General features: G+C 35.7%; 1 protein-coding gene across 1 annotated transcript; it reads left to right on the forward strand.

Moving 5' to 3' along the window:
• The first annotated feature begins 4144 nt into the window (after window positions 1-4144).
• On the forward strand, window positions 4145-20729 carry LOC140778775 (histone-lysine N-methyltransferase CLF). The gene is made up of 16 exons (XM_073123637.1): window positions 4145-4532; window positions 6617-6718; window positions 6847-7175; window positions 8924-9085; window positions 10772-10856; window positions 11023-11172; window positions 11264-11311; window positions 11389-11457; window positions 11566-12290; window positions 14591-14726; window positions 14823-15043; window positions 16300-16431; window positions 16934-17024; window positions 19803-19850; window positions 19952-20080; window positions 20156-20729. The coding sequence occupies exons 1-16, from the start codon at window positions 4470-4472 to the stop codon at window positions 20423-20425; spliced, it is 2760 nt and encodes a 919-aa protein (XP_072979738.1). The 5' UTR covers window positions 4145-4469; the 3' UTR covers window positions 20426-20729.
• The last annotated feature ends 2624 nt before the right edge of the window (window positions 20730-23353 follow it).

Below are 23353 nucleotides of genomic sequence, written 5' to 3' on the forward strand. Positions count from 1 at the left end.
TAATACATATCTCGTTAAATTTTATATTAATTATCTACTAAAATAAAAAACTCTATTTAAGATTAAAATATTCCATCAGAATCTTTCTCAAATCCCCTCCTGTTTAATAATCTCTAGCTTAATTACTTTCCAATATTTAATGTGAGATGTGGGTGTTAGGGTCCACACTCCACACCAAGGAGTTGGGCCATTTGCAAATTGCAAATACCTAGGGTGGTCGAAAAGGAGAGTACATAGATGCCTCAACTTGGGACATTAAATGGTACTTTAATCCCGCATACCAATCCAAAACCTAGCATTCTGAGTACGTTGCAAGAGAGGTGTCATGACTCCTTGTTAAGTATATTCATTAGCGGATCTCCTCGTTTGCTATATTTTACTTGGCCAATTCCAAACCTAGCTTCTTTCTGATTAACAAAAGCTCCACAAAGGGTGGGACCATTGGCCTCCAGTTTGAGGAGACGTGGAAGCCCTAATGCCACTCCTCTGTGGATTAATTATAATATATTCCCTCGTCTCTTTTGGATAGAATAATGTAATACCTTATTATAAGTGTACGTGGGTCTCCATATTGGGTTAATTTTCTCCTCTTTAATTAATCGTCACATTTCTCATTGAAGCTTGTACCTACTTTTCACCATTTGCATGGAGAGTGAGATGAGAGAGAGAGAGAGAGAGAGAGAGAGAGAGAGAGAGAGAGAGAGAGAGAGAGAGAGAGAGAGAGAGAGAGAGAGAGAGAGAGAGAGAGAGAGAGGACAAAGGTGGTAGAGGGGACCAGACATAGACATCTCAAAGGTTGGCATTGAGGGGAATAAAGCCAAATAAGAGAAAAGGGTGTCTGGTTGCTAATTTACTCTCCCACATGGGATAATAGAGAAACATAGTGATCATTAGGTGAATTGTATCAAATCTTTTCCTTTAATTTGAGTCCAGCCTTCATGAATGAGACCTTTCAGAAAGGTAGGGTTGTAATGAATGTTGTTGTACCATGAGAACCATGCAACCAGTCAGTATTTATATGTGATTAATGTTTAACTCTAAGATTCATTTCACTTGATGAGCTTTTCTTATCTTTTCTTTTCTATTGGAGAAAGTGATCCAGTTAGTTCTGTAATATTCTCAATATATCTCGGATACTCTCCATGCATCAACAGTGAGATAAAAGAGTTTGGATTTGTTTCTGCCCCTAAAGAGAGGATAATTAATGTTGTTGGAGAGGAGATAGATAGCTAGAGAAAGAGGGAACTGTGAGTGTGGCTTTCCACTTTAGTATGGGCCCTGCCCTTTGTGGTGATAGTTCTTAAAAGTTACTAACCTCGACTAATGACAGAGAAGAGGATGGAGTACGTATGGACCATATATAATTCTAAAAGATCTTCATCAAGTAGTTAGGTTGGCGGTCGTATGGACCATCCAACCTACTAGAATGTATATATTAAAAACACCTTCGTAGCCTTGATTAATTACCTCTTTTTGTGATCTGAAATTGGCTTGGCTTGTCATCTAAAGTTTTGTTGGTTTTAAAAGTCTGCTAGCATTCAAAATGGGCTGTTTCTGGTCTGGGCTAAAGGTCTATCATTCAAATGATCCTTGGGCTTTAGGTATTGTCCAATAGATCTCTCTGTCTCTCTCACCATGTCCGAGGACTTTTCCAGATACTATCTCTCTCGCTCTCACCATGGATCTCCCCTCTCTATCTCACCATGGTTGAGAGACCAAAACTAAAAAAGACTCCTCTTTGATTGGGCCAAGGCTGCTACTTCTTCTCCTCACTCTCCTTTTCACTCCCACTGTGCTACCACTTCTAAGCAAACAGTTTTCAACACTTGGTGCATCATAGTTACATGTTTGTCTGCTATGTTAGTGGCATTTAATGCAAGGTTAGAAAATGTAAAACTTATATTGATGGCATGTATATATAAAACTTGTGATGTTGTCATGTTTGAATAAAAGTCGTGACATAGGCATGTGTGAATATATATATATTTCTCTGTCTTGTTGAGATATTGCATACTTACAGGATTATTTGCTGACTGCATTGTATGTGTATGCATACAAGTAGTGTGCATAGTAGTCTTTTAAGTATGCATGGTTGTTTTATAAGTATATACTGATAACATATTATTGTATAATGCTGACTTAGTTATAATGTATTTTTGACTTACTAGTATGTATTGCTGACTTACTGGTATGGAGGAGTGGTAAGAACTATATGAAGTTATTTAGAATGAATTTGAAGAATAACTTAATCAATATTCAAGTGAAGAAAATCACTTTATAAGTATCTTGAATTATACAAGTCCTAAAAGAGAAAATTGGATGGGTTAGAATAACGTCTTGCACAACCCAGCGGCACCTAGAGGTGATAACTCGGGCTAGGAGGGTAAAAGTCTAGCCTATGCCGCTTATTACTATTTTGGGCTTGGGCCAGGATAAGCCCAATTTTAGCTCAAATTAGGCTTAGCTTGGTTAAAATGGATGGGTTCGAGTTGGGCATTGGTGGATTTTGCCCTATATTGGTATTATATAAATTTTCTCAAAATAAAGCGTAGTTCATATTATTTTTCACTGCATCAAATGTACAAAATGTTACATATGATCTGTACATTTCAAAAATATTAATTTATGGGTAACATAACAATATTGCTATAGGATGTTATGTTTTTACATCTAATGAACCAAACGAAATAACGATGAATGAAAGTATTGAGTTTTCTGATACAACTAGCAAAAATAGCATAAAGAATAAGCCTTTCAATGACACCAAATATGCTAATGTGTTTTGCAAATATGTGCTAATATTTATCGGCAAACTTCCTCTAGTACTAAGAGATGAAATTTAAATGGATCAATTTACAAAAGTATGAAGTCTCGTGTTACCAATAATTCTTTCAAAAATTCTGTTGATGGCCTATAAAGAAGGCATAGAAGAAAGGATGTAATATAAACTTCAATCGAAGAATATGAAGAATGAGAACCGAAAAATGAAGTATAAAGGCATACGATAATAATGCTTTTCCCTAGCGCGTAAAATTTAGAGCATGGATGTATAAAAGATCATCCAGCAATTTAAATAAGACAGTAATAGATCAACTTTAAGGGTCTACATTGTTAAAACTCATAGTAGCCAGGTCTATAAAGTATCGTTATTACTTTACAAGTATGCTCTACATGTATATATAGGCATTGTGTACTATTGTTTGCATAAAAGTCTGCATCGTAATGGAAAAGCTCATAGAAGGGTATATTGTTTGCCAGAATTTAACTATATTGAAGTTCAGGTTTAATAATAATATTAAAGTATTATTATTCTTCAACTATAAAATTTTACATCAAATCAAAGTAATGACATCATTATTCTATAACTAAACACTAAATTTTTCTAAAACTAACTTAAGATACCTAAAATGAAGATAAATATAGTGGAAGCTAAACGCATCGAAATGCTACACGCGTTCCAATATAGTGATTTGCTTTTGAGGGGTCCTCTCTTATATCCATATATAATGAAAGCGAGGAAAAACGAGAAGACTCGATCGATGATAATTGAAGACGTTGACGTAACATCGGAAACAAGAGAACGTACAAACACTACAGCAGAAGGCTGTCTCATGTCAGACTTTACTCCAAAAGACATCATCCAATAACTTTAACTTAATTCTTGATTTTATGTGAACATATTATTACATCTTTTTAGCCTTAACAATCGTCCAGTTTCATGTCGTAGTATCTCCCTGATTAACGGACGAGAACATACGACCTGAGCTATATAAAAAGCTATTAGCCCAAACAACTGTCCATAAAATGGTGGTGGATTTTTAAGTGGACTTCCTTATAAATGAAGAGTCTATCAAAGATGAGCTCCTAATTCAATTCCTTTGACTGGAACCATGTCCAATAGATCCGAGTAGGGGGGAACTTTATTCTTTTATAGTTGCGTAGTCAAACGGGGTTTGGTGAACAATATTTCTACCTAATCCAATGGAAAAGAAAAGAAAAATTCGTAATGATACCAAAATAGCAAAGGATCAAAATGCCAAACGAGCTACCCAGTCTTTTGGCGGCTTTGGGCCACCTACCCAAAAACTCGAGCAGCTGCAATTGGCCATCTGACCCGACACCAAATAATTTCTTTTTTATCGGGTATATTCCACGATTTCAAAAAAAAAGGAAAATCGAGGAGGGTTGGGTGGTTCCCCCCAATTTTTTCACCCCCGCTTCCTCTCGCGTCGCGTCGCGTCGCCTCGCCTGTCAACGTTTCAACGCATTCTCTCTCTCTCTCTCTCTCTCTCTCTCGCTATATATATATATTTCGTCTTTTTAGTGTGTTCTTTTCCTTTACTAATTTGCGGACGCCTCGCTGGCGGCGGGCTCCTGTCGTCGCGATTTCCGAGGCGCGCGATTAGGGTTTCGGAGGAGGTGGGGGGAAGGAGAGGGAAGCCGAGAGGGCGAGAAGGAATCCTGCGGCCATGGCGTCCAAGGTCTCGTCCTCGGCTTCGGAGAGCAAATCGGACCCCGACGGCGGTCTTGAGGTCGTTTGATTTCTTTTTATGTTTTGTTCGATTTTGCTTCCTTTTTTTGTTCGATTTTAGCGTAATGTTGGTGGAAGGTGGGGTGTTTTAGAGCAACTTTGATGGGATTTCGAGGTGATTGGGTTGGAAATTGGAGCTACATTGTGGCATTTGGGATTTTTCTTTGAGTCGTTGTGGCAAGTGAATGGTCTGAGATGATGGCTCGGGGATCGTCATTATCAGGAAAGCTTTTAGTGGTGAACCGAAGAGAGGAAGGAAGACATGGATTTGAATGCAAGGAACTTGTCTGGGTTTGTCCTAAAATTTCGGTGGTTATTTGCTCAGTCCAACCACAATCACTGGGGAAGACTGTTCTCACGGCTTGAATCATGACAGCTTGGGACTTGGGAGCAGGGAGGCAAGAATTACAACCACACAAGTGAAAATATTGTATTTGTCAGGTCCACATGCATTCCGCCTGCCCAGCATAGTGAAACTGCTTAAGGAACTGAGGGTTTATATGATACAGGAAAAGGTCAAATGGAACCTTCTCTCGACAATATGGGTCTGCCTCTACCATAATTTAAATTTTGAGATGTCAAAATAAAATAATTTAAAAGTTCTTACAACCAAGTGTTAGCAGGTGGTGTTTAAAGTGATAGATGACCCTGGAATATATAAGAATTGGGAAGAAGAGATAGGGAATTCTGGATAGAGATCTGGAACTTGCTTCTGGTTTTCCTAACTCTCTTGGAGGGAAGGAGTCACTATAAAACTCATATAAGTGGGAGGGACTTCCTTCATTGGAGAATTTCTTGAAATGGACCACTTCCCCTTTTATAGCTCGCTACTAGTATATATAAGTAAAGGAAAAATAGATAGGACAGAATTAAATAGATGTACGATATATTGTTTCTTCATCTTCTTCCTCTTCTGCCATGATCATCTTATCTTGATATCGTTGTGCTATTCTCAAGATTGTTTGGTTTTTATGATGTTCCTTGAATTTGGGACTTCTCCAAGATTTTGTTTAATCATTTCCTTCATTCTTTGCTCCAAATATTGTGAAGGAACATCTTTGATTGGTTATTGTTATAAATGCTATTTTGGATCCTGATCAAGAACTTTCTTATATAGTCAAGATGTTGCAATCTGGCAACTAATAAAATTTACAGGAAAAAGAATCACGTTTTAGAAAATGTTGCGAGTAACCAGTGAGAACACAACTATTTAACTTGTAAACTCAAAGTTGTCTCCAGTCATATCCCATCTAGAGGTACTGCATCAATTTGTTCTTCTGTACATATTGTTAGATTAAAAACACTCTAATTTCCATCTGGCAAGGCTTCATCGTGAGGCTGCCCACCCATCAGAGAAGAACAAAGCTGCAAAGTTAGTGTGGTTACATTATATCATAATGCATAGGCAGCAGATGGTTGATTTTGAAACTTGCAGGCATTTAATGCATGTCACATTTAAGAATACTATCGATAGATTTGTATATAAAAAATGAGTAGGAAACAAACATGATCAAGTTCTTTGAAAGAACTGAGAGATAAATGGGCTACTAGCGTACTATTTGAGGATATGCTGGTATAGTATATTAAGAGATTGTATTTGGATATGCAGTCATACTAATGTCTACATAAGTATTTTGCCATCCAAAGGCATTAAGTTATACGGATCGGCCAAGTGACTTAATGATAATATTTGGTGCTGCATATTCTGGTTTATATTATGGCAATGATAAGCTAAGTAATAACACCTCTTTCATATATCTAGTTTTAAAAGGTTCTAGATTTGATTACTTATTATATAATAAGTTTTATCATTGTAGCTTGTATGTTCTCCTGTTTGGAAAATGCAATTAACAATAGGGAAAATGTATATAAAAAGTCAATATAATTTTGGTATTTTTGAGGTGCATCGTGCATCTAGATCATGTGTTTGGCTTCAAGAGCCTCTTATTGTTTGTTGGCGTATATGCGATGTTGTTAGTACTCTTTTACTTTCTCTGTCTAAATATATTTAGCCTTTCTAATAGTCTTTTGGGCTTTAAAAGTAAGGACCATGTACCCTATTACTAACTTAAATTTGTATTGCAGATAACCAAAGTTAAAGAAGGAACCGGTGTATCACGGGACATTTCATCTGTTATTGAGTCCCTGAAGAAACAAATTGTTGCTGATCGTTATATTTATATTAAGGTAAGTTCCATGTCCTTTGTTACCACAAGTAGGGTACCTGATTTTGGCGATTGGTCCTGTATTCTCTTGTGGATGTCAGTTTGATTATAAGCTTTTCTGCAAAATTTCAATATTACAACTCCATCCAGGACAAAATGGAAGAGAACAAGCAGAAACTCGGTACCATAACACAACATGCTTACAATTTGTCAAAAGCGAGGAGAAATACTACATCCAATTGTACTGATATAGATGTAGATTTGTTGACAAGAAGGCAAGATGATGCTTTGTGTACGCTGAATAGTCTTGAAATATCGGCCGGAGAAAAAGACAGCATCAGCTGTGAAGAAGAAAGTTCTTATGCCTCATCAACTGTTCTTTTAGGAAGCAACTTGGGAGGAAAGAATGCGATCCGACCAATAAAACTGCCCGAAGTAACAAAACTACCTCCATACACTACATGGATCTTTTTGGACAGGTGGTGTATCTGAAAAAACATAGGTGTTTCCAAAGTTCTCTGAAATAAGTGCCTAAAATATTTATTTAGCTTCAAAGTTACTGGACAATATGTTCTTTTCCCTAATTTTCGGGATGGTTGAATTTTCTGACGTCTAATTGTTTACATTACTTTTGGAATGCACTGTTAGTTAAGTAAAATCATCAGTTATAGTGAATACATGCGTAAATTTATTTGTTATGTTGTTATGATAGTTTGAATAACAATAGGTTCTATCTTGTAACACATATCATCCCAAATTTCCAAGTTTTCATCTTCTGATACAATTTTAGTATGAATTGAGCAATTCTACCAACTTGATAAGCTGCATCTATGACAGGGTTCTCTCAACTTCTTTAGCCAATCTATCATGATTGAGGAGTCTGTGCTAGTTTAACCCATATTTCGAGTTGGCTCAGAATCTCTTCTCTTTGTTAGGCAATGAAAAATTTGTCTTGGATTTATGAAAGTTTCATCTTATGTGGTATAGGTTTAGTGCATAATATGTTATAAGTTTTGATTACACATTAGATGGGATCTTTTAGTGTATAGTTTGAATCTTTTGATCATTTTAAGCAGATAAAATTTATTTTACAATTTTAAATATGCGGTTACAGTCTAAGAATATGTTTTCTTGATGGGCTGATTAATATTCCGAGAATAAATTCACAACTTTTCTTTGAATCAGCAAAAAAATTTATCAATAAATCTGAATCATTTGGGGTTCCTCTATAGCCTATATATGTCCAAGAAGTAAGGTTTAAGGGCTCATACATAATAAGGGAGTCAGAGTATAAAGTGAAAAAAAATGCCTATATATATATATATATATATATATATATATATACAAGATACATGCATACCACTGACTTAAGTCACTAAATGTATAGTTATTTGATTTGATTATGTTATAGATATAGCTTTTATAAATGTGCAAAAAGCTTGTTTTTGTCAATTCTTTCTTTATGTTCTTAGTTTCTAATTTCTACATATCCTAATCGAAGTTCAACTGAAAGATGAGTTGATATTATATGTGAAACTATAAGGATAACATTAGTATATCAAAATATTGCAGAACTTATACTTTTGAATCTTCTACCTTCTATGAATTCTCAATACTTATGACTTACTGCCAACCTAACCTGATCTGGAGCTACTGAAACTACATAAACTGAAATTCTTGGAGGCAGAATAAAATAAAATGATACTTCTGATGTTCTTAAAGCAATGCAACTATTATAAGTTGAATGGTGTAGAGAATTTGTTCAAGATAATGTCAAAGATAATTACCAATCGTTTACTATTGTTTTCTCTTTCTATACATTAAGTTAAAATATCAAAGTTAATCTTGTTTTCAATGAAATTTATGACTCTGAATGATTTTGAGCCATAGATTGCATGAAATTTTGGGATCTTATCTCTATTGATGAAGACAATAGCCTAACTTATGGGAACAATTTTAGTGGTTGATTTTGTAGTTTATTATCTTTTGATTGATTTTATATTGCACCAATCTTGCTCCTTTGTTATTGGGTAATGATACCATTCCTTTCCATTTTGTTGTCGCTTTAATGCTTTTCAAATAAAATTTAGCTCTAAAATAAAGTTTCGTTAATAGGAAAGTACCACAACTGAACCTTTATTCCCAAACATCATATGTTATTAATTTGTTTACACCTCTTCTGTTTATTGATGATAGATTTCTTGATTGCTAAACCAAATCTGTGCAGGAACCAGAGAATGACAGAGGATCAATCTGTTGTTGGTCGTAGAAGAATCTACTATGATCAAAATTGTGGTGAAGCCTTAATTTGCAGTGATAGTGAAGACGATGCAGTTGAGGATGAAGAAGAAAAGAAAGAGTTCAGAAATACTGAAGATTATATTATTCGGTAACATTGTAAACTCTGATTGCAGTACTTTAGCTCTTTCTGCATCTATCCGGTTTATGTATAAAGAAGCCTACTATATTGATTGTCAACTTCAACCCAGTCAACAACTTTTTATATCGTAGAACTAATTGACCTACATGATAGGTTGTTGGATCTTTGATCTTCTAATAGCTCATTAAATTGTTTGAATGACATTATAACTTGCATGGGGAGAATAAACTCAATAGGGTTTCGAGAAAGATGATGTTTCTAGTAAAGGAAATAGGAACTTTTTTGGTAAAGGAACCTAGATCGGGTTTGGGCTATACCCACTCACGGGTTGGGATATTAGATCCCAATCATACTGTCTTCCCCAATGGATTCGCGACAAGGGATTAAGCTGCCGGCAATCTCTATCATCGGTGGCCCATACCAAAGAGGCCTTCACAACTAGGGCGAACGAGCCAAAATATCAAGCTAGCTCAAATTGGCTCGACTAGCTCGATCCAAAAACCATAATAACTCCATTAGTCTAATTCTAAGATCACTTAAGCCTATTTGATACATTAGAGGGAAGGATGGTTATAAGGTAGCATCCTATTGATTTTTCAATATGGGATTAAACACCTAAAGATTCCTTATCGAAAAAATAACAAATAAATGGAGTATGCTAGGAATCGAACCCAGGTTGGCTAGCTTAGAACAAAGTATCTTAACCAGCTGTGCTACATATAACTTGCATATATTTTTATCTATATACATATATCATCTCACATATTATATATCGAGCCTACTTGAGTTGAGCTCCGCTTGATTAAAAATTTGAGTTCAAAAACTCAGCTTGGCTTGGCTCATTTAGAGTTCGAGTCAAGCTCTAAATGAGTTGAACTCGCGAGTCAACAAGCTTTTTTGACAATTCTACTTACACATGACCCACATGATGTGGAGGAAGGTTAGCCAAAGTGGCCGATTGTGATTGAGTACTACTCCTTGGCCGACAACCATGGAGCTCACCCTTTTAGCAATGCGGGCTCTAATGAAAAGCATCAACATACTCCACACAAGGTGGGAAACATGTCCGAGAGGTCAAACACCAACTTTGATAGGCACAAAGCTCGTCGGTAGGAGGCTATGCGACATAGCCTCCCTAGAAAATTGGAGTACCCATGAAGGGTACCCTGGGCATGGGGATCCCCACATGAAGCTTCTTGGCTAGCTAGCAGTCACTCGAAGTGATCGATTGACATATTTTGCTAGCAAAGTCGAAAAGGCCAAAAGCGAGACTATACTGAAAACACTCAATTAAACTGAAATTAATCGAAGAAGTGGAAGAGGACTCATAAGCAAATAGCGGGGTGGTCTTTACTTGCTCCGTCTTTGCTCTGACAGCTCGAGTCTGATGATCGTACGCTTTGACAATGGAAGAAGAAGAAGACGGCCAAGGGGAAAAGAGGAGGGTTGGGAGGCTTTTATAGAGAAAAAAAACCTTGGGTTTGCCCCAACGGCATCGCAACAAATTAGATGGGATTTGTCGTTATTGTGGAGCGGGTCAGTTAAGGAAAGAAGAGAATGAGGAAGGAGAAGGCACATGTATCACACATGACCTTTCCTGATTTTAAATTTTTTGTAATTCTGGTTATTACATATATATTTTATTCATCCTTTAAAATGTCCAGGTTAGTAATTAATTTTTCTTTGTACTTGTAGGATGACCATTCAAGAAACTGGTTTGTCTGATACTGGGCTGAGTTTGTTAGGTCAGTGCTTTGAGAGGACTCCTGACGAAATAAAGGCAAGTTTTTCGTGTGCAAGCTATGACTTTCTGTATCATGCTGTTATCTGAGTTACTCTCTTAAATATGATGAGCATCATGCTTCGTAAACTTGGGTGTAGCTCTTTCCGATTCATTTGTGCTGGCATTGACAGATGTATGAAACAACATCAAACATCTTATACAGGCAAGATATGAGAGCTTTTTAGTAGAGAAAAATGTGGAATGTGTTAAAAAAGAAGTTGAAAGTGATGCCAAAGTTAGAAATGCATTTCTTGAAAAAGATCTGGATGCTGCACTGGATTCTTTTGATAATCTTTTTTGTCGTCGATGTCTGGTAGGCACCTTACCTTTTATAAATTTAATCTTCATATTTGGTTGACATCTTTGGATTATTTTATTTGTTTGTTCCTGGTTGATTTTTGTAGGTTTTTGATTGTAGACTACATGGATGCTCTCAGGACCTGGTATTTCCTGTAAGTGGATGCATGCAAAAGATGATTGTTCTGCTTCTTTCATTTGCTTCTTAATTTTTGTAGTTTCTCCCCATCAGGCAGAAAAACATTTACCTTGGAGCAACTCAGATGAAGGCATACCATGCGGTATTCATTGTTACAGACTGGTATATATTTGAATTTTGTAGCTTGACAATTTCTATATTTTTACCTCTTGCGAATTGCTAAAATCTTTGATGGTTTCCTAATTTTTGTTCTGTGTTATTTTACGTCAGGCTTCCAAACCAGATAGTAATACTGCAGTGGATTCTCAAGTGCCTCAAAATATTGTAGAGCCCACCCATTCATCTGGTAGTGCTGGAATCCAGCTGTCTCCTAGAAAGAAAACACAAAGCTCTTCAGTAGGAAGGAAAGCAAAATCTCAACAAAGTGAAAGTGCTTCTTCAAATGCAAGAATTGTTTCAGAGAGCAGTGAGTCTGAAATACATCCATCTCAGAATAGCTTATCTTTTCAAATCACTTCATCACCTGTAAAAGGTAAGCTAGGTGGCAAATGTGGTTTACGGAAAAGAAACAACAAAAGAGTTGCTGAGCGGGTTCTTGTCTGCATAAAAAAGAGACAAAAGAAGATGATATCAGATTCTGATTCAATTGTTAGTGGATCGCTTTGGCCGAGGGATATGAAGCTTAGATCGGACACACGTAACGGTAACAAAGACTCTAGTTCATCCTCACAGAACAAAGTTCCCAAAACTAGAAATTCCAAGAAAAAGGGGGCACCTCAGAGGGACAGTATTAATTCTGTTCGTGCTGAAGTTCAGAATGATTCTAGTGGTGAAATGGCAAAAGAGTTATCACCAACAGATGTTGACAATAATTTTCCGAAAGAAGAGTTTGTTGATGAGAACATTTGCAAGCAGGATGAGCCTTGTAGTAAATCCTGGAAGGTCATTGAGCAAGGACTTTTTCTTAAAGGTCTTGAGATCTTCGGAAGGAATAGGTCAGTGTATTTTGTTGAGATAACCTGTATATGCCCATTATTGCCAATTTTAATCACTTGCTATATTATGTATTCAGGCTAATAGATTTTTATTGACAATGGATATGTGGGTGCATTTTAGTTTGCCATGCAGTATGCATGTGATAATCTCCTCTGCCTGCAACCCAAGATTATTATCTATTGGTAGATTATCTTGTTTTTCATTATCTCTTATATTATTGAGACAAAGGGATGATAAGATGTGAGAAGGTTGATTTAAACAACTTATTGGTCTTTGAGAACATGAATGGCTGATTCCATGTGTTTAGTTTGCATCTGATTCAGATTATCTCCAAAACCAAATAAATAATAGCAATTTAGGGAACTGATGAAAGTATAGGAACGCTCTGAGAAAAATTTCTATGACAACCTTTTCATCTTTTCAGTAGCTTTACTAGGCATGCAAAGAGTTTGGATGAAATGGAAATATGATTACTTAAATTGGCGCAAGTTTTTTCACATAAGGAAGATAAACTAAGAGACGTGATGAAACATCTTTGAATGACAATATTTCAAAAGTGTGATAATATCATTGACAAACATTTCTTTTTTCAAGTTTCTTATTATCGTTAATAAACAAATCTTTTATGTTATGTCATTATCTAATCTTTCCTACTCTATGTTGACAAATTTTATGCAAGTTGATCAATAAGGTGAGTTCCATCTGCAGAGAGAAGGTGCTAAAATCACTTTCCTTACTGATGTTTGCAATGTTGAAAGTTCACCTACTATTTATATCCAAAATTCACTCTGGAGAAGTGTTATAAAATTTCTATTCTGCTGGAAGAAAGGATAATATAACTGGGGACCCCTTGGAAAGCCTTGAAAAATATAAGGTAGATATCTTTATTGCTAGAGTAGTAGGAAGTTTTGCGGACATTATTATTGATTATAGAACCATAGATTTAGTACAGATATAGTTTAGTAAATATGATTGCAAAACTCAGATTGAAGGTTTGCTTTCATGTCAAATTGACTGTAAATAGATCAAATTATCATCTCAGAAGTCAGAACTTGAGGAAAAGATCTCTTGAGGAGACTCTGATACTCTCATGTACCTTGATGTTTAAGTCCATCTGACTGTAACAACAATTCTTAGCTATTAGATGCCATAAAAATTCTGTTACTAGTGTTTACATAAGTTTTCATAATTTTCAATTTCAGACTAGTTGAAAAGGTTTCTCCTATTTCTGATAGTGTATTTCATAGGTTTCAGTCAGAGAATCATGACCTGAGAATACAAATAGTTTAGTTTAAGATGAGGTGTAAATTTTATAATTTGATTTCAACTGCTAAGCTGCATAAGCAAAATGTCACATTTGGATAATGATGAGATCTTTCACAACTTTTAAAACACAATCTTATGTAAAAGAGATTTCCATATACTATGGAAATTTGTGATTTCTTTTTTATGTGTGTATGTGATAGAAATGGAAGTCTAGTTACGCCATTCCAATTCACTTATCAGAGGAGGTGACACCAAGCAGCTAATGGAGGAGGCAATATGGACGGAGGCACGACAATCCATTTGAATGCCCGACATGTTTTGATGCCCCATTCAAATGGACCTTCCCCCGTTTGAACAACTGTCAACATTTGCTGCCCTATTTAAATAGAGTTTCGTGCATTCAAATGACCATCAAACTCTGAGGACAGGTAGACAGTTTGGATTGGTCGGTGGAGATTAACTCGTTGAGTCTATAGTTGGTTCAACTTATCAGTTTGAGTTAAGTTGCTTTCGACCATTGGATTGATCAGGGTTTATTATGAAAGGAGTATCAGTTATTTTGGGCAAGCAATGGAAATATTTTCTTTTTCTCTTCTCCCAAACACGGGCAAACTACCAAGGGGGCTAGGGCTTGTCAAATTTCATCCTTCTTCTGTACATTAAATAGCTGCATTCTTAGTTGATAGATCTGTTGGGTCCTTATCAGGATGTAATCTCCAGATTTACACAATACCCTCTGGAGCAACTTACTGATGCCCATTTTACTTCGAGGTTCAGATGACTGGGTTTATAAATATCAGTGGCTCTGACTTGAACGAAATCTACTTATATCTTGGACTCTCTCAAATCCATTGCCCACTTATATAACGTATCAGGGCATATTTGAGAGTTAAGTGGCACCTATTTGTCTACACTGTACAATTGCATAATCTATTATTAGTTTTTCATCAGTGTTTGTTATAGACTATGTTATTGCTCCTGTTTGTTATTTTTGTACCAAGTCCAAAAGAAATATGCTTCTCTGTCTGTGCAGTTGTCTAATTGCTAGGAATCTTTTGAGTGGAATGAAAACCTGTATGGAGGTTTTTCAGTACATGAGTTACGTTGAAAATAGAGGACTATCTGGAGCACCTGATGGTGCAAATTCTCTTGTTGAAGGACACCCAAAGGTTCATTGTGAATTATGTTGTCAATGATATATGTATAAGTTTCATTTCTGTTGAGAACTTGATATCTTAATCTGACACCACCCTGATAACTTGCAGGGTGGTGAATTACGTGCAAGATCTAGATTCTTTAGAAGACGAGGTAGAGTTCGTCGGTTGAAGTACACATGGAAATCTGCTGGTTATCATTCCATAAGGAAAAGGATTACAGAGAGAAAGGATCAACCTTGCCGCCAGTACAATCCCTGTGGTTGTCAATCTGCTTGTGGAAAGCAATGCCCTTGCCTCCTGAATGGGACATGCTGCGAGAAATACTGTGGGTGAGTTTGTCCCCTTTTTTTTTTCCTATGCCTAACTACAATTCTGGTGATATGTTCTTAGTTTTTTATGATTGATGTATAGAAATTATAAAAATTGATAGCTGCATGCATGTCCATCCAAAATCCAAAAACTCACACAAGTAGCACTCCGGACCTTCAGAATCTGTTTACATACTTCCACAATTAGATCTCATATTCTATTTTGATTTTTCAAGTCATATTCCCTTTTTCAAGTTTCCCATACAAATCACTTTTTTTGGGATGGCATATATACCATAAAGACATGAAGTGAAGACTAATTGTCCTACTAGGTTTATGGCTTTGCCTTCCATCCATAACTTTGTATGTTATATCTTGAAGTACTTGTAGAATTATTATTGGTATGGAATCCTAATCCTGTATCTATCCCTAATTAATGTGCTATTACCTATCTTCATTTGGGAATCACAATCATCGCGGCGGTGAAGTTACTGAATACTTTAGGCATGCATTTCATTCTTCTTTCTTGTTGCAAAACTTGCATTAGCAGTTGAACGCTGGGTAGTATACACATACATACAGACATTTATGTTTTGATGTTAATTATAATCAATTGTGTGAACAGACGATGCAAGTATGGGAATCACTATTGGTTGACTGTGGGGCTATTGACTGCTCCTAAGACTTCTGTCATGCTTACTCTCTCGTTGCGAAGACTGGTTTAGTAGTTGGTTGTTGGGCTAGTTATCTTTTTATTCACTTGTTTGTTACCCAATAGACAGGCGTCTCTTAGGTTGATATCCATATATTCATGGTTCAAGTCATGGAGTGGCATTTCAACTGATGCGTAAAGGATGCTTACATCTTACCCTCCCTAGACCTTGCATTGGCGGATGCACACTTTTTTTTTTCATTTCTAACCCAATATACATGATTATTACGTTAGAAATAATAGCAAGACTTGCTTATTAAGGAGGTTATTACAACTTCTATCGCTTGATGAACTAATTTATTAATACAACATAATTAACCTCTGTATGCAGTATGGAATGATGCATGAGTCAATTAACTGTTTACCTGTTGTACACTTGTAATTTATGGATTGTGCCATTCTAATTGACCCACATAATTGATATTGTGTAAGCTTCAATTGAAGCAAGTACTTTTGTATTCTTCTTAGCTAGTTTTGTATGGCATGCTTTGTTTGACAATGTTTATGTTGATAATAAGCTTCCATTAGATGTTTTGTTTATGTGATCTTGCTTTCTTGCATTTAGGTGCCCAAAAATTTGCAAGAATCGATTTCGAGGTTGTCATTGTGCCAAGAGTCAGTGTCGAAGCCGTCAATGCCCATGCTTTGCTGCTGATAGGGAATGTGACCCTGATGTGTGCAGAAATTGCTGGGTCGGGTACGTGTGTAGCCTAGCTGGCTCTTTAAGGACCAATTTCCTCCTCTCTGTGTGTGGCTGTGTGTGTGCGCACTTATGTATAAATCTATATGCTTTGTCAAATTACTTAGTTCTGTTCTTATCAGGTGTTCTTCTAGGCAGGTGCAGAGAAGACAAGGCTGTCAAAGAATATAAAATGAAAAAGAAAAACTACGCTTAAGAAAAATCATTATATATGCCAACAAATGAGTGGTCAGTGCTGATGTAAAGTAGAGTCAGGAAACACAATTATTTAATTTATCTAGAGAAATGCTGAATTCACTGTCATCATCTATGCTCACATGATACAAGAAACTGAGACATGTCTAGGTAATTGTATAGGATAATAAAGGAAACTGTTTCTGAAACAGTGTTACACCTTTTTTGCTTACAGAGTTACAGTTTAATCTTTTCATTTGTGTTGTATGCCTTATGATTTTAGTTGATAACATTTTGTATTGTTTATTCTTACTTTTCTGTCCAGTTGTGGTGATGGTACATTAGGGGGACCGAATCAAAGAGGTGATAATTATGAATGCCGGAATATGAAGCTTCTTCTGAAACAACAACAAAGGGTAATATAAACCACTATTATTCTATTTCATAACTTATTTTTTTAAGCTGGAGGTATGTTGAGAAATCTCTTTTTTACTCTCTTATAGTAGAGATTATGGTTGTGAGTTCCGGACATCTTACTTGCTTGTTCAACCATAGAGTTCATAAACAGAAGGTCTAACATGTCTACATGATCTACACTCTTAAAGGTCTATGCAGAAACCGTAAATTTTGCCATCATATTGCCAATTGTATAATAGAGGGCCTCATATAGTTTGAGAACATAGTTATCAGACGCGGATTGGATGTTGACTTGGTTAGATGTCGAGTTACTGGATTACATGTTCAACCATTAGGTCACCTGTTTGGACTACTGGTTTATTTAGAGTTATGTTAAATATTTAAATATATACTTGTAGTTGTAAAAACTAAAAAAGCAATGCAATTGTATTTCTTTCATTATTTAGCCATTTTAAACTAATATTAAGTTTAAATACATCAAATCATATGGACTTGTACAAATTTATATCTTAATTGCGCTTTTAATTTTTGAAAATAGCATTATTTTTATTTCAGGACTAATTTATTTTTATGGTATAATAGAATAGTTGAATATTTAGGACAACTAGGTAATTTTAAAAATAAAATGAGCAATCCAGTTGGTTCCTCGTTGCATGGTTCAATGGTGGAATTGTCAGCTCGGCCTATTTTTACCGAATCAATTGCATTTCCGTTCTAGTGACAAAACCAAACCGCCTTGGTGGTCAGTTCACCGGTTTACCTATCAGACCACCCGGGCCATTTCGATTTTGATAACTATGGTACTTTGAGAACAAGGCTTGACTCCTCGCATTTCATTTGAAATTATTTCAATTTCTTGCTGCATGTGTTCATCAGTGCTAACCTATGTGCACAAGTTTGGGGTAAGGCTGCTTATATCTTCTCTCTAGATGCCTCATTTCATGAGCTCCCTGCATTAGGAAGCCCTTCCATAATGTAGGATAGTAATCTTAAGCTAAATGCCTTGAATCTGATAAGACATCTATTTGGTCATTTCATATATAAGATTATATTTTTGCAACTTATGATTTGTTGCATATAGTCCCTAATAATAATTCTTAAATTGCGAATTTATGATCTTTATACTCAAGGTTCAAGCTAGATACGATCTCTTTAATGCACTGTGTATTATGATGGTATAATCATCTCTATGTATGCATGTGTATGTAAGGTATTTCACAACTGCAAATGCATGTACACATTATCTACATGTATAAACACATAGGGACACTTATGTACTCTAGGAAAAATATGCAAAAACACTTGGTTGGATTAGGATGTAGGAGATATGGATGTTTGGTATCCTCAAAGTGGTAATCTTATGATGTTCAATCAAACTCTTCAGAGTTATACACCAACAAGATCAAGGGGCATGATATCCTTACATCATACTTTTTGTGAATATGATTTGAATAGAAAAGTAACTCCATTTCTTAATTTGGCTACCCACTCTGGAAGTCTTTCATAGTTACATCTGTGGCATCATAGAACTCTATATGAGAACCTCAAAGCTCATGCCTGCTTTCTTCACGGCTTCAAATATCTGCCACAACCAAATACTCGTCGCTGCATGCCTTGAAAAAGTTGATTTGCTTTTCCTCATCCAGGTCAGAAATTGCTTGAACCAATCAACCACTAGGTATTTTACTACTTAGGGGAGTTAGTCAGCAGTATTTAATTTTATAATCTTCAACCAAAATGTTCAAAGATTAATAGGCCTCTCAGATGATATTCAGGTAGGGGTGAAAATAGGTCGAATTATATCCGATCCAACCAGTTTTGTATCCAAAAATGTAGGATATGGGTTGCAAAATTTCTATCTGACCTGGACTAGGATTTGGATTCGGATAGGAATTCTAAAATGGATTCACATTTGAATACGGATATATGAATTTCATTCAGATAAAGAATCAGATATTGATTCAGATTTGGATTGATCTGTTTATCCACAAACATGTAACCTGAATTCACTACTATTTAATAGATTTTTAAACTTTCTAGCTCCCCAAACCTGGTTTAGTTATACTTTATTTTGCTTTTTCATATTCTATGATCTGCATCCTATTATTAAATATGGACTATTCAAATATTTATTCATTAATAAATATATAATACATAAACTTATTAGTATATTGCATCCTTAAACTTTCTTGCTTTTACAATCCTCAAATTTCAAATATATTTAAATTCATTATTTCTCAAATCTATCTAAATTCCTATTTTATTTGTATTTTTATTTGTTAAGCTCTCGGTGGTATTCAATTTGTATCGAAATCCATTTAAGATTTAGTTTATACTCAAATTCGTTTAAGATCTGGTTCGTATTCGTATTCATTCAAAATTTGGTTCATATCCGTATCCATTTAAGAGTCGATCTATCCAATTAATTTATGTATCCATTCTATCCGGATATGGTTTTACATTTGTTGTCCATCTAATATCCATATTTGAATCTGTATCCGTATCTAGAGTAAATATGGATCCAGATGTAGATTGACTAATATCCGATCCATATATAGTCTATTTTCACCCCTGTATTCAGGGTTACCTTTGACTCTTCAAATGAGTCTTCCATGTCCAAATTAAACCTCACCCTTTTGCCATTATTAGACAGACAATTCTGCCATTGCGGTTAATTTTCAATCCATGGAATAGTTCTCTTTTATCTTTTGTGTGAAGAATGTTGTTTCAAATGTCAAGCTGAAGCTTTCTGCTACTAATAAAATCTATACATGTAGGTTTTACTTGGAAAATCGGATGTTTCTGGCTGGGGGGCATTCCTTAAGGTAAGATTTTCCTTGTTTCTCCTTTTATTTTTTATTTTTTGAGAGTGAAAATCTTGTTTACTTATCTAATATCTGCATTCGTTACCTTTGGTGATTCACAGAATAGTGTTGGTAAACATGAATATCTTGGGGAGTACACTGGTGAACTGATTTCTCATCGTGAAGCTGATAAGCGTGGAAAGATATATGACCGTGAAAACTCATCGTTTCTTTTCAACCTGAATGATCAGGTATGTATCTTTATTGTTTATACTATTCTTGCTAATCTACATGCTATTATTCAATTCTCCAACAATTCTGTGCAGTTTGTTCTTGATGCCTATCGGAAGGGGGATAAACTGAAGTTTGCCAATCATTCTCCTGATCCAAATTGCTATGCAAAGGTTATTATGGTAGCAGGTGATCATAGGGTAGGTATATTTGCGAAAGAACGAATTGGTGCAGGAGAGGAACTATTTTACGACTATCGCTATGAACCAGACCGTGCCCCTGCTTGGGCTCGAAAGCCTGAAGCTTCAGGGTCAAAGAAAGATGAAACACAACCTTCCAGTGGTCGAGCCAAGAAACTTGCATAGTAAGGGAGATGTCATCTTTTGTACTGCTCGAATTATTAACATTCATTTTTTGTCTATTCATCATTGATTCAGAAGGTAAAATGGGTGTATCATCTACCATTAGGTCCATTTTTTTTTCTCCATATACATTTTGAACTTTTTTTTTCTTAACTACAAGAATTATTCGTTTCATCCTTCAATTCAGTGTTGCTCCATGTTGGTTTCTTGTATAGTTTTCTTACATCTGCATGCATATGAAGTTCGTCCTACAGAATTTGGATGAATCATAATTGGGTAATTTTTGGCTCTAGCTTAACATGCTGGATTGCAGCGCTCACACCTAAAGTGCATCTAAGGCCTTTGATTATGTAATAGTGCGTTTGATGGCAGTAAATTCAGTTTTGACATTTATTGGACATGTCAGATAGAAATTCTCTCCTTTCTTTGAGAAAATATCGAGTACTCCGTTACAATCTTCAAGATCTGTCATCGTGGTTTCAGAGCGTCAGAACTTGCCTCATCTGCTTCTTCTATCTATCGTCCCAGAAGCCTTACTGTCATTCTCGCTGCTTAAAATGCCATATCAATATTCTCAGAGTTGCCATTCACATATTTCTTGTGTTAGAATGAAATCGTATGGACGGACCAATCTGGAAGTTTAAACATATGGCGTGGTTTTGCATGTTTTCCAAAACAGTTGAAATGGTACAGGCATTTAGTTAAGAGGTGCCATATATGGCAATGGTACAGTTGAAATGGTACTGGTTTTAAAGGACACATATGCATGAATAGTGTTTGGTGGGGTATCAATGTAAAGAGAGAAAATATCATGACTCACAGACATACATCATGACCATAATTGCATATGATTCTCAAGTATGTACATAAGATTTACTGAATGTTACGCCGAGTAGTCACTGATTACAAAGACAAACTGACCAAACTGCTTGTCTACTGCAGGGAGAGGTCAAGGCATGTAATTCTCATTATAATTAGTCAGGTTTGTTAACTTGTCTTATAAATTAGATTATGTGTATACAAACATTAGAAGTTATCATCCAACGCTAGTGCCAGAGAATCCGCTCACTACCACGGGTGGATGTCCACATCCCTCACCTAATATTCTACTTTCAAAGGAATGTACATTAAAAGAAGATGCACTAAAACATTGTGCTTCTATTTTTTTTCCTTTTTTTAATGCAATTAACACAGGTTTCTTTCGTTAAGAAATATCCACTTCCCTTTCAGATTTAATTAATTTATGCGTTACATCTTCGATTTTTTTACTGCAATTATAGTAAAGTAAAGGGTACCATCTCAATATTGAGATAAATATATTCCGCTTAAAATAACTGGCCAAAGTCAAAAGGATTGATATATATTATTAGGACTAAACCCAACAGCTTATTTGTTCAGACTCCAGTGTGTGCCATTCTAAACCATCTACATGCATGCTTACTATCTGGCGTTTGGCAGATAAGAGTAAAATAATTCGGAAGAATACAAATATACAGCGGGCCTATCTCAATCATCGTAAGGTGATAAGGATATACAAGTATTGTTCACCAGTTGCGTATAATTTAGGGGGAGAAAAAAAAAATAGAGAGAGAAGGAAATGGGAAGCAAATCGTAACCTTTGAGCTGTTAAATGTTATGTATTCCATCCCGTGACAAATTAAGATGGGCCACTTTAACTTTATCACCGAATGCTTCCATCATTAGTGGACTCTGCTGCAGAAAAAATAGACCAGCTATTCATTTTCTTTAACAGGTGGTGGGATCCATATTGTTCTTATGTGTGTTCATGAGAGAGTTAAAAATAATAATAATAGTAGTAATAATACTTGATGTCTTTTGCCGGTGTGGATGTGTGATACTTATTACCAACTTTATTTATTCTTTTTTCAAACCTTTCAGACTACTGATAGCATATCTAGTTTTTCCCCTTTTCCAATTTCTTTTTTACTTTTTTCTTGTGAGAGAGAGAAGTGGGCAAGGCCCAGTTAGATTTATTGATCAGGAGACATATTATCTTGTTCTTTTACTACCTTGGATGCTTATGTTCCTTTGTATTACTTTAGCAAAGTATTCAATGATTTACTCCTTGCCAGCTAAAGACCCCACCTTTAATCAAGCTAAGCTACATGCCCTACAGGAAAAGATAAGTGAAGTGATCCACAAGCATGGCCTAATTGCAATTGTATGCATGTGGATGCCATCCTTATGCTTAACCTTCTCCACTCTAAACAAGATGGAAAGAAGAAAGGAAAAGAAGATGAAGAACAGCTATTAGAATACCTGTGCAATTAGAGCACAATCTAAATCTAAGGAGGGGCCAAGGGTATTCTATCTGTACTTAATCTTATAGTTTTTTTTTCTGATCAAATAGTAAAAAGAGTATATTTTTTTGTAATAAAGTTTATAGGGCCCTGGCCCCATATACTGTACGAAAATAAACTTCCAGGTCTAGGTTGAGATCACATCTCAGTGATATATATGTTTTAAAAAACTTTCTTCTAGTCTGGAGCTAGTACTTATTATGAGACTAGAGGAAGAGGCAATTGGAAAGATTAAGCTTTTAGTCTACTTATTCTTTACGACCTAAAATCTTTTCTCATTCCTAGCAGTTAAGGAGCCAATTCCTGGACTAATGCATCAGTTCATTAAAGCGTGAGGTGGGGGGTATATTGTCGTTGTAGTTGTCTGTCTGCCATCGACCACAATTTTCTCAGTTTTTAACCACAAAATAATAATAATACACTCAGTATACTGTGCCATATTCATTCTCATTTGAGACTCGTAAGAGTAAAGATGATAATTAAATCAATAGTAATTTCTGAATTCACACCTCTGCTAATAAGATAGTACTCGAGATGGTTGTATGAGCCATCCCTTAATAATATCGGTTTAATTATGACACCGTTAAATTTCTAATTCTCTGAAATAAAA

Source organism: Typha angustifolia, chromosome 15, assembly GCF_048772165.1.
Source record: "Typha angustifolia cultivar Huaian chromosome 15, ASM4877216v1, whole genome shotgun sequence".
NCBI classification, from domain to species: Eukaryota; Viridiplantae; Streptophyta; class Magnoliopsida; order Poales; family Typhaceae; genus Typha; species Typha angustifolia.

Excerpts from the sequence above, each read along its gene's own strand:
- LOC140778775 (XM_073123637.1), top strand. The coding sequence starts at position 4,470 with ATGGCGTCCAAGGTCTCGTCCTCGGCTTCGGAGAGCAAATCGGACCCC. Across the intron at positions 4,533-6,616 it reads ACCCCGACGGCGGTCTTGAG|ATAACCAAAGTTAAAGAAGG; the intron begins GTCGTTTGATTT and ends TTTGTATTGCAG. Across the intron at positions 6,719-6,846 it reads ATCGTTATATTTATATTAAG|GACAAAATGGAAGAGAACAA; the intron begins GTAAGTTCCATG and ends AACTCCATCCAG.